Source organism: Globicephala melas, chromosome 19 (assembly GCF_963455315.2).
Source record: "Globicephala melas chromosome 19, mGloMel1.2, whole genome shotgun sequence".
Classification (NCBI taxonomy): Eukaryota; Metazoa; Chordata; class Mammalia; order Artiodactyla; family Delphinidae; genus Globicephala; species Globicephala melas.
The window spans coordinates 61,926,320-61,937,631 of record NC_083332.1 but is presented as its reverse complement, the minus strand read 5'-3'; the positions used below and the strand labels follow the sequence as shown (position 1 = coordinate 61,937,631).

Here is an 11,312-nt window from a genome sequence, read left to right as displayed (position 1 = left end):
CTCCCCCAGCAGGTCCCGGGGGAGCCAGGCAACAAACGCCTGGGCTTCCGCCTCTGGCTCGCCCCGCCCCCGGCCGTTGGTTCTCTGAACTGCTCCCTTCCGGGCCTCTGCACCGCACTCCTGCTCGGAGTCCCTCCTTGCTCCGGTCCTCAGGCACTGGCGCGCTCCTGGGGAAAGGGCCAGGCTGTGTGTGTGCGCCGTGCGCCCCGTGCGCGCGCTGGCCCCCTCGCACCGCGCTGCAAGAGCACGGCCGAGACCCGCCGGGGAGGGAAGAAGAGCGGGCGAGGCAGTGCGCGCCGCCCGAGGCCTGGGGTCCCGGCCACAGCTGCGCCGAAGACCTGCGGGCGCTCTCGGCTCGGCCGAACCGGGCGAGGATTTCCCCGACAGTCCGGCCGGGGCTGCGTAGACGCCGTACTCCATCAACCCTGACTCGCACCTGGGCCCCGCGCGAACGTCCTTGAGGCGGGGACGCTAGTGTTCGGGGCACAAGAAATAAGCACGTATCTTAAGACCGACCGCACTTCAGATTCGATGAAATACGGTACCTCCTACGGGAGATGGTGGTCCCCGCCCACCCGAACCCTGACCCTTTCCACGCTGGCGCGGAGCCGCCTTGGGCTCCCGGCCCCGCCCCCTGGGGGGCTCCTCCCCCACCCCGCGCAGGCGCGGAGCCTACTAACCGGCTCTTGCCCTCGAGACGCGCGGATGCAGAGATGGCGGATTCCGAGCTGCAGCTGGTGGCGCGGCGGATCCGCAGCTTCCCCGACTTCCCCGTCCCCGGCGTGCTGTTCAGGTACGGGCAGCCGGGCCACGTGGGGCGCGCGGGCGGAGGAACGGAGGGACGGACCGGGCCGCGCGGCCCCGGATGTCGGGGCGCGGTGGGCTCTGCGTGGGCCCGAGAGTCACCAGGCTTGTCCTTGCGTGCCAGGGACATTTCACCCGTCCTGAAGGACCCCGACTCCTTCCGCGCCTCCATCAGCCTCCTGGCTAATCACCTGAAAAAGGCCCACGGCGGCAGGATCGACTACATCGCGGGCAAGTGGCGCGTCAGGGCTCCGCCGGGTCCCCGGACTCTCCCTGGTGCTGCTCGAGTCTGCCATGAGGGCGCAGTGTCGGGAGTCCTTTACCCCGGGCAGGGTGGCTTTGGGGGTCTTTTAGGGGACCCGCCGGACGCCCCAACGGTGCTTGGGTTGTAAGCACAGACCCGCTGCCCCATCCCGACTTTGCAGCCGTGAGAGGGGCGACAGGCCCCTCCAGCGGCCGGGGAACGCCTCTGATGGGTGGGTGCCGGCGGCGGGGCTGAGGGCAGGCACGACAGGTGGGGGTGTCTGACCAGAATCCACTGGGCCAAGCATGCTTTCTTGTCTTACCGGCGGGTATTGAGCGCCTGCCGTGCGCCAGGTCCTGTACCCAGTGGTGGGTTTTAGGAAAACCCAGGAGATCGTGGAAGATCCTGGCGCAGGTCCTGTTTCTCTTTGAGAGCCCCCCCCCCATACTCCCTGGTTCTTGGATACCCTGAGGGGCCACAGCACTGCCCTGGAGGCTGGAGGGCTCCAACTGGTTGAGCCCTGCAGAGGATTCTTCCGTTCAGAAGCTCTTCCTCCCTAACCAGACTCGCACGTGGGGAAGAGGCCCTTGAGTTCCCCCATCACAGCTCAGTCCGCCCCCGGAGGTGGACTGCCTCTCCTGCTGGACTAGAAGCTCCTGGGGCAGACGCTGCACCGTCTGCTAAGGGCGTTTCAGGTACCACCAGCCACTGGTGAGCAGCTGAGCTTTGGAGAGAGGTCAGGTGACTTGCCCGAGCCCACACAGCTATTTACACCGCCGTGTACGGAGTGGCTCCTGACCTCTCTAGCACCTAGCAGTCCCTGTGTGGTAGGTGATCTGTCAACATTCCCAGAGTGGTTGGATGTCAGTGGTCTTTCATCTGGAGGCAGCAACGCTGTGTGTCCTGTGTCGTGATGGCTACTTGTCATGGTTCAGCCCTGACCCATGGGGACCCCAATGCTACTGTACCACGCGGCTGCCCCCCAACACCCCAGGTCTCGCCGACAGGCCTAGACTCCCGTGGCTTCCTGTTTGGTCCCTCCCTGGCCCAGGAGCTGGGCTTGGGCTGCGTTCTCATCCGGAAGCGAGGGAAGCTGCCAGGCCCCACTGTGTGTGCCTCATACGCACTGGAATACGGGAAGGTGAGAAGCCTGGGGGCTGCCTCTGTGGACCCTCCATTCCCAAAAGGAGAGTCGTGGACTCCAGTGGAGCTGCCGTGGTTGGTTGGAGTGGACATGGGAACTCAGACTGAGAAGCTGGGCCAGGCTGACAGAGCCAGGAGACAGGGTGGGTTGGAACTGGGGCCCAGGGGGTGGCCCCTTGTCAGTTCCCCAGCTCTGCACACTAAGGCCTTTTGGGGAAGCTGGTAGGTCACATGCCCGCTTGCTTCTGCAGGCTGAGCTGGAGATCCAGACGGACGCCCTGGAGCCAGGGCAGAAGGTGGTGGTGGTGGATGACCTGCTGGCCACTGGTGGTGAGGGCCTGGCCTCAGGGTCTGGGGGGGTGGGCAATGGGTCTCAGCACTCTAGCTTCCCAGGGCCTGTCTCCACACCACCCCTCCGTCCCTTCCTCCCTCCCTCCCCAGGAACCATGCGTGCAGCCTGTGAGCTGCTGGGCCAGCTGCAGGCCCAGGTGCTGGAGTGCGTGAGCCTGGTGGAGCTGACCTCTCTGAAGGGCAGGGAGAAGCTGGGGACTGTGCCCTTCTTCTCTCTCCTGCAGTACGAGTGACCCCGGCCCCAGCCCCGCACCAACTGGGAGAGAAGAGGATCGGCCATTGGGGCAGGGCAGGGCGGGACTTGGGCGCGGGGCTGCTGCCTGGGGGGCCTGCGGGGGCTTCTGGAAGCCCCGAGGCCTGGAGCTGCAGGCTCATTGACAGTGGAATGAGAATGAGAATAAACAACTGACTTTCTAGAGCGAGTCTCCTCCCCAGCGTCATTGTGGGAAGGTGCAGGGGCCCACCCGGCAGGCTGGGCGCTTTCTGACATTAGCATTTGGTGGTTCTCGAGCCCTGTGAGCCGCCGTATGCACGCACAGGGGCAGCCCACCCTGGCTTCCTCTGCTGCTGTAACTCCACGCACGCGTGTGGATTTGAAACAACTTTATCTCACAGTTCTGGAGGCCAAGTACAAACACCAGGGAGTGGGTAGGCAGGGCTGGTTCCTTCTGTGGGCTCCAGGGGGAGCCTGTTCCCGGCTCTCGGCTCCGGGCATCCCAATCTCAGATCCAGTATGTGCCTGCCTGCCTCTCACGAGGGCCCTGTGTGACACCCAGCCCACCCAGATACTCCAGGACCACCTTGGGATCCCACGTGGACACCTGGGAGGGTTAGCTGCCAGCCACACTACCCTCCCTGCACCCTGTGTACAAGGGGGGCCTCCACCACACTGGCCAGAAGCCCTCGAGCCCAGCAGCCACAGCCCTGACCCTCACGGGGACTCGGGACAGGGAAAGCAAAGTGCGTCGTGTTCCTAGTGTAAAACAGACACAGGTCCGGCGGCCCGGCGGTGTTGGCACCTGTCCGCCGGGCTCACAGCGCCTCCTCAGCACGGGCAAGGCGGGCCAGCTGTGCCGTGACACCTGCCAGGTCAGCGGCCTTGTCCAGCTTGATGTAGGTGTCAGTGCGGATGCGGTGGAGGCTGAGCCAGTTGGGCAGCAGCTCAGAGAGGAGCTGCACGTGCTTCTCCATCTCCCCTGCGGAGAGAGGGGGCACGTGAGGCTGGGGGTTGGGGCCCTATGAGGCCTCCCAGGACAAGATTGGGAAGGACTCCAGTAGTGACCTCACAGCCTTGCCAAGGAGCTGACCCTCCCGTGGAAACCCCACAATGGGAGGCGCCCCGCAGCTGAGGGACCAGAGACCTTGGAGGCAACAGGCAAGTCCTATGGGGCCTGGGGGCCGATGGAGGGACCGCAGGGGAAACAAGGCTGGGTTGGGTCGATAGGGTGGGAACAGCCCCTCAAGGCTGCAGGAGGCAAGGGGGCCAGACAACCTCAGGTGAGCCCAAGGGTACGGTGCCCGCCCTCACCTGGGACCTGGGGAGGGCCCTGCACGTACCGGGGCTCATGGCTGCGCGGTAGCTGCCCACCATCCTGGCGCAGGCCACCTCCATGGTAAGCGCTGGCTTGCGCTCTGACACGAAGATGCTGCGCAGCACGCGGGCCAGCTCGGGCAGCCGCTCGAGCCGCTGCAGCCGCAGCTCCTGCTCCGGGCGCCGCGTCATCTGCGCCAGCTGCTTCTGCGCCTCCTTGGCCCGGACCTGCCGCGGGCATGGACGGTCAGGGGACGTCTGCCTCACCCCTCACCACCCCCCCGCGGGGACGCCGAACACTCACCCGCTCCAGCAGGGCCTGGGACACCCCCTTCAGAGCGGCAGGCGAGGCGGCCGGCGGGGTGGCTGGCGGTGCCGGGCTGGGGGGCTGGGGGCTGCTAGGCTGCGCCGTGCGCTGCGCCAGGTCACTCAGAGCCTTCTGCATCTGAAGCAGGTCAGAGGAGAGAGGTCAGGAGACGCCTCCCCCCAGTTCAGCCACAGGGGAGGCTCCTCACACCCCGCCTGTGTGGACCCCCCCAGGAGTCCTTTGTCTGGCCCAGGGTCACCCCGGCACATCGAGGGCCTGTGCTCACCGCCCCAGGGCAGAGCCTGCTGGTGGGCGGTGCTCCGCTTGTGGGGAGAGCAGGTCCAGCTACCCTGAGGCCCACGGCCAAGGGTGGAGCCTGTCAGGCACCAACATGGGGGTCAGGCCGCCCCGCACCAGCCTTACCCTGGGTGACATCAGGCTGCGGGCACGGGCCAGCACCTCCTGGGCGGAGGCCAGCTTCTCCACGGTGGGCGGCTGGGGCAGCTCGGCTGGCTCGACGTCAGGCACTTCGTCCACATTGAAGCGGGGGTGCCAGCGTGTCAGCTGGTCCTCGGGCACCTCCATGGGGGGGTTCAGGGAGGCCAGGAAGGCCTGTGTGAGAAGGGGGGGCACCAGCTGACCCTGGGCACATCTGCCTGTGGGTGTAGAGAGCTGTCCGGGTTCCTGTCCCAGCTGGGCAACCTCGGGCAAGTTACTTCACTTCTCTGAGCCCCAGGTGCTCAGCTGGGCTGAGGATACAGCATAGAGCACCCAGCAGCACCCACTGGACTCTCCCCAAGCTTCCCGGGACCAGAGGCTACCAGCCTCGAGCTCCCTGCTTGTCTGCTCAGGGCCAGGGTCCCCGCCCAGCCCCGCGCCTGCCCACGTGTAGAAGACAGCCGTGGACAGTGGTTAAGAGAACTCTAGAATTCAGCCTCGGGAGGAGCCCATTTCCTGTGGCAGCAGATGGGGCCGCGACAGCAGGGACAACATGAGGACCTGAGCCGGGGGACCCGCTCACCCTGTGATGCTCCCGGACTCGGGCTACCAGCTTCTGGGTGAAGACCTGGCGCCGCTGCAACAGGTGCGACGCCGTGAGCCGGGGGGCCGCACTGCCAGCCTCTGTGGGGAGAGTCCAGGCCTGAGCCCCAGGGCCGAGCCTACCCAGTCACCCAGCCCACCCCACGGGTGTCAGACAAGGCTCAGTGCCTGAGGCCTTACACCCACGCTGAAACCGTGCAGCGTCCTGGGCAAGAACCCGAGGCCCAGCACACTCACGCTGGTCCAGCAGCGGCTCGATGGTGAGCTGGTAATCAGACCTCCTGACGCCATCCTTGAAGGTGGGGATGTGGTGCTCCTGGCGGAAGCGGTAGGAGCCAGGGTACACGGTTTTGATCTGGCCCACGTTGCGCTCCTCAAAGCGCCTACAGGACGAGGGTGTGGGGGGTCAGAGAGCTGGGGTCGGAGGGCGCACAGACTCCAAGGGCAGGACGAGGCCCTGACCCCCCAACCCCCGCTCACTTGTGCATCATGTCCTGGACGCCCTGCTTGACCTTGGTGAAGGTCACAGTCTCAGAGCGGTTGTAGAGCATGCTCACGATGGTGTCCATGCTGCGGAACATCTCGGCCAGCACCTGGTACTTGTAGGGCAGCACAAGGCCCGGGGGCCCCGGCTGGGCCAGGGCGTGGAAGCGCTGGTAGGCAGGCATCTGCTCACCACTGCCAGGGAGGGAGCGGGGACGTGAGAGAAGCACCACACCCACCCCCTCCAAGCACCCAACGGCAGGCAAAGCGGTGGGGGAAGACCCCAGAGCCTGGGGTTCCACCCCCAGGGCTCACTGCGCACCAGTTTACAAAGCCCCTACGCACCCACTGTCTCCCAGTCAGGAGCACTACCAGGGCCAAAGACCAAAGCCTGGCCTCAAAGCCAGCTGTCCCCCAGGGCGGTCCCCGACCGTCCCCAGCCCTGGCTTCCTTGTCTGTAAGAGGCATATGATAACTACGTGATCTGCTAGGACAGACACGGCGCCAGGTCCCGGTAACGGCTGGCTGTCCAGGTGGTCTGCAATTCGCAGGAGCTGGCCCTCCCACAGACGGAGGCTGACACAATTGCACTGCACTGGCCCCTTGGAGGACGCGGCCCTCCCCGACCCGAACCACCACAGCCCAGCCCCGCCAGGCCTCCCACCAGGCCACCCCTTCCTGGGTGCCTAGCCGCCCTCCCTAGACTCACCACAGCCCGGCTGGGTGCCCCTCGTCCTCCGGCGCGCTGGGTTCCCCGGCATTCTTCTGTGCACTTGCCTTCAGCTCCTGGACCCGTGCCCCCAGCTCCTGTGCCCGCTGCAGGCACGACGTGAGCTCAGAGAGAGTGACTTTGGAAGGGACCTGCGGACACAGAGTGCTGTCAGCCCGCCTGTCACCCTGGGCCAGTCCACCTCCCCTGCCCTCAGTCCAGCCTCACCTTGTCCTCGTCCTCCTGGGCTGCCAGGCAAGGTCGCTGGCTGGCCGAGAGGGGGGCCTTCTTTGTCTTCTTGCTTTGGGGAGAAGAGTGCTCTGGGGAGCCAGCGGCAGCTGGAGAACTAGGGCCAGAGACCTGGTGGGAAGGACCCCAGAGATGATGAAACCATAAGACTCCGGGGTGCACCATCTCGCAGAAGGCCTGACCCCTCGCCCACTCTTGCAGACGAACCTGGCGTTTACCAGTCCGCTGGGCTCTGGCCCTCCCCCAGCGTGTGTCAGATCAGGCACCCCCCCGCTCCCTGTCAGTGGAAGTCCTCTGGAAGGGAGGCCCCGCGAGATTACGGGACCCCGCCTGCCAGGTGCGCGTGAGCTGGCCCTAGCCCCGCCTCCCGCGGGGGGCCTGGGTTCCACCTGGGTCGGTGCCCTCCTCCAAGGCAGGTCTCTCCAGCAGCCCCGCCCCCGCCCCACCCGGGCCGGCTCACGGCTCCACCGGTTCCCTCCCATCTGTCTCCCTCCCAGGCCTCAGTTTCCTCCTCCCCTCCGCGCCCTCACCGCGTTGGCCGGCAGCCGCAGCCTCCTGCGCGCGGGCGGTGCAGGCTCGGCGCGCGTGGGCTCGGCGGGCGAGCGGGCGCGCTTGCGGCTGTTGCCGGGGCCGGGGGCCGGGGCGCGGGGCGCGGACTTGGCGGGACTCGGGGTGCGCCAGGCCGGCTTGGTGCGCGTCGGCTTGGCCCGGAGCCCAGGACGGCGGCGCGCGAAGAAGTCGGTGAGGCGGCACTGCGCCATGGCGGGAGCGGCGGGAGCGGCGGGACCGGGGCTGCGGGACCGCGGCTGCAGGACCACGACTGCAGGACCACAGGCGGAAGTGGAGCCGCTTTTCCCGCTGATTTTCGCGCCGCGCCCTGGCCCCGCCCCGGCCGTAGGCGGAACCATCGGCGCCTTGGCCAAGGGGGTTGGCGCAATATGGACGGGCCCGGGCGCGTGCGCGCTGGCCCTCTCGGGCTGCGCCTACCGCGCATGCGCCGCGGCGAGGGTCTCGGTTGTTTGGTGGTCCGTGTGCCGTTTCCCGAGTGCCGGATGGGTCTGCACCGGGCGGCACGGTGCCGGGTGGCCGTCGAGCCAGTGCTGTCCTGGCAAAGAGGAACATGCTACGCTGCTTCCACCTGAAATTTAAACTAATACGGTGCAATGAAGCTGGCGCCCAGCTGCGCGGACTAGGAGGGCGCTGCGCACGTGGCCGCGGGGGCGGGGGTCTCGGCGTGTCCTGGGCCTGGCCTGGCGCCCAGTGTGCGGCCCAGGACCCTGAGGCTGGTGGATGCGCCTCGAAAGAAGGTGTTCGGCAGTTTTGCGAACGGACCGAGACCACTGAATTGCACACTTATTTAAGGGTGAAGGTTATGTTTCAATCAAGCTGTTATGTTGCTCTCAAATGGCCAAATTGGAAAGAAAGTTCTTAAAGCCTGAAGCTGGGTTATCTGGCAGGCTCAATGTCTGTGGAATTCCCATCACAGAAAAATGCAGTCAGCCCGGTTCTGAAGTCTGACCACAGGTCTGGGAGGAAACTAAATCACAAGGGTTGTCTGTGGGAGGGGGTGAGGGCTGAGACGGGAGTTTTACTTTGCCATCTTCTCCAAGTTTTCTGTGAGGAGCATGAATCGTGCCTTTACAAAAGTAAAATTTAAAGGAACAGAAACGTCAGTTGGGGTGGCGCTTGCAAAATGACAAGAGTGAGAAAGTTGGCGGCTGACGAGACGGTTTGGTAGAGAAGCATCGTTGCCCACATGTTATAAAGGGCACAGCAACCAGATCCATATTTTGTTAGCAGCCAGTAGCAAGTTATTAGTGGGCCGAGGCCAGCATTTTTAAGGCTACATTTTGTTACAGTTTTCTTTTGGTGTGTGTACTCTGAGCCACCAAGTAAAGCATGTTTTTTGTTTTTTGTTTTAAGTGTGTTTTTTAAAATTTATTCAAGTATAGTTGGTTTACAATGTTGTGTTAATGTCTGTGGTACAGCAAAGTGATTCAGTTATACATACACATGCGTATTCTTTTTTTATATGTTCTTTTCCATTATGGTTTATCTCAGGAGATTGGATATAGTTCCCTGTGCTATACAGTAGGCCCTTGCTGTTTCTCCATTCTATATATAATAGTTTGAATCTGCTAACTCCAAACTCCCAAGCCAACCCTCTCTGGCTCCCACTCCCCCTTGGCAACCACACGTTTGTTCTGTGTCTGTGAGTCTGTTTCTGTTTTGTAGATAAATTCATTTGTATCATTTTTGTTTTAGATTCTGCCAATCAGTGATATCATCCAATATTTGTCTTTCTCTTTATGACTTACTTCACTTAGTATGTCATCTCTAAGTCCAACCATGTTGCTGCAAATGGCATTATTTCACTTTTATGGCTAATATTCCACTGTCTGTATACACCACATTTTCTTTATCTGTTCATATGTTGATGGACATGTAGGTTGTTTCCATGTGTTGGCTGTTGCGAATAGCGCTGCTGTGAACATAGGGGTGCGTGTATCTTTATCTGTTCGTATGTTGATGGACACGTAGGTTGTTTCCATGTGTTGGCTCTTGCGAATAGCGCTGCTGTGAACATAGGGGTGCGTGTATCTTTTCGAATTAAAGTCTGTCTGGATATAGGCCCAGGAGTGGGATTGCTGGGTCATATGGTAGCTCTCTTTTTAGTTTTATGAGGAACCTCCATACTGTTCTCCGTAGTGGCTGCAACTCACTTACATTCCCACCAACAGTGCAGGAGCGTTCCCTTTTCTCCACACCCTCTCCAGGATTGGTTACTTGTAGACTTTTTTTTTTTTTTTTTTTTAGCAGTTATTTATTTGGCTACACCGGGTCTTCGTTGCGGCATGTAGGATTTTTTTTTTTTTTTTTTAGTTGCAGCATGTGGGCTCTTAGTTGTGGCATGCAAACTCTTAGTTGCGGCAGGCGGGATCTAGTTCCCTGATCAGGGATTGAACCTGGGCCCCCTGCATTGGGAACGTGGAGTCTTAACCACTGGACCACCAGGGAAGCCCCCTGTATGTAGACTTTTTAACGATGGCTGTTCTCACCTCTGTGAGGTGATACGTCATTGTAGTTTTGATTTCCATAAAACGCATTTTTAATCAAAACAGTGGTTGGGGGTTGTAGGCAGGCATCAACCTGAGTCAAAGCGGAGCCTCCTGCGCGTTAAAGAGGGACAGCGTGTGGGAGGCTAGACCTGCCTGGGAGCCTATGCCGCAGGCATAGCCTCTTCTTGAGACCAGAGGCGATAAGGGGACCTTGTACGCCTCGGCTGGCTTGTAGCTGCTCATCGGGAGGGAGGGTGCAACAAGTTGGTTTCCCACTCTGTGTTTCACATTTTGAAAACAGAGAAACACCCGGTCTGGAGAGGTGGCAGCGCCAGGGCCTGACAGTAGTGACTGTGCGCTCGGCCCCCCACCCCCACCCCCGCCTGCCGTTTAGCCCAGCCCCTGCCCCCTGTAGATAAGCTGATGGACAGGAAGCGGCCGGAGGCCTCCCCGGTTTCCGCAACGCTGAGCTGGCGCCACCGGCGTTTCTCGTGTCTTGCCACCTGCCCACCCACCAGCCTCGAGCCACAGAGTGGGCGCTGGCTCATGCCCTCCCAGAGCTGTGTGGGGCCCCAGGCAGGCCCCAAGGTCCTGAGAAATCCAGGGAGACGCTTCGGGAGGGGACTCCCTTCCCGCCTGGCCACCACACGCTTTGTGATAGGCACACGCCGCCAGGCGTGTCCACAGCAAGGGGACTCCTGGGAAGGGAAAGCGTTGCACAGACTTACTCCCGCTGGGGGCAGCTCTGGGACTCTAGGATGAGCTGAGGCTGAGAAGGATGCCCACTGGAGTCTCAAGTCCAGAACATGAGTGTGAACCTTTGTCTGCGGGGGTGGGATGAGGGCTGGGAAGTGCCGGGGGTCTGGGGACTTAGCACGCTGACCCCTCACAGCCAGCCAGCAGGAAGGGGGCAGCCCCACAGCAGGGGCCTCAGGACCCGCCCCGCCGCTATGGCCACCGTCCATGCCCTGGCACAGCGTCTGGCTGTGCCACTGTGGAGTATTTTTAATGTCACCTCTGGAGAGGAGGCCTTTTGGGGTGGTTTCAACCCTGGGGCCAGTTGCTTCTCAGAAAACTGCCCACCCACCTGCAGTGATGGAGTTCGGCAGCCGAGGCAGCACTGCGCGACGCCCCTCCCGATCACCGCCCCCTGGTCTGAGAGGCGCACAGCTGAGCCAATCAGAACCTCTTCTGGGACCTGGGCCTCGAGTTAGAATCCCCTTCTGTCTCCCCTGGTAGCAGCAAGTGAGATGGAGGAGGACAGCCACCTTCCACCATGTGTGTGGAGACAGAGCGAGCAAGGGACCCTGTGGCCCCAGAGACAGCCAGCCAGGCAGCCGCTAACTCAGATGTGGTTTCTTTTGTTTTATTTTTGCTGTGCCGGGTCTTAG

General features: G+C 62.4%; 2 protein-coding genes across 3 annotated transcripts; one reads left to right on the top strand and one right to left on the bottom strand.

The window, feature by feature from the left end:
• The first annotated feature begins 460 nt into the window (after positions 1-460).
• APRT (adenine phosphoribosyltransferase) lies at positions 461-2,958 on the top strand. Of its 2 annotated transcripts, none has more exons than XM_030849436.3 (5): positions 461-793; positions 929-1,035; positions 2,056-2,189; positions 2,443-2,521; positions 2,633-2,958. In XM_030849436.3, exons 1-5 carry the CDS (start codon positions 558-560, stop codon positions 2,773-2,775), a joined length of 699 nt encoding a protein of 232 aa, XP_030705296.1. In that variant the 5' UTR covers positions 461-557; the 3' UTR covers positions 2,776-2,958. The 2 variants fall into 2 exon arrangements, 1 of the variants encoding a protein (XP_030705296.1); XR_009560182.2 differs by having other exon boundaries at positions 465-793; positions 2,056-2,334; positions 2,633-2,692.
• Positions 2,959-3,156: 198 nt separating this feature from the next.
• On the bottom strand, positions 3,157-7,623 carry CDT1 (chromatin licensing and DNA replication factor 1). The gene is made up of 10 exons (XM_030849430.2): positions 7,393-7,623; positions 6,842-6,973; positions 6,614-6,765; positions 5,902-6,099; positions 5,659-5,804; positions 5,402-5,502; positions 4,804-4,992; positions 4,378-4,518; positions 4,100-4,301; positions 3,157-3,738 (listed from the first exon to the last, which is right to left on the bottom strand). The coding sequence occupies exons 1-10, from the start codon at positions 7,621-7,623 to the stop codon at positions 3,575-3,577; spliced, it is 1,656 nt and encodes a 551-aa protein (XP_030705290.2). The 3' UTR covers positions 3,157-3,574.
• Between the last annotated feature and the right edge of the window lie 3,689 nt (positions 7,624-11,312).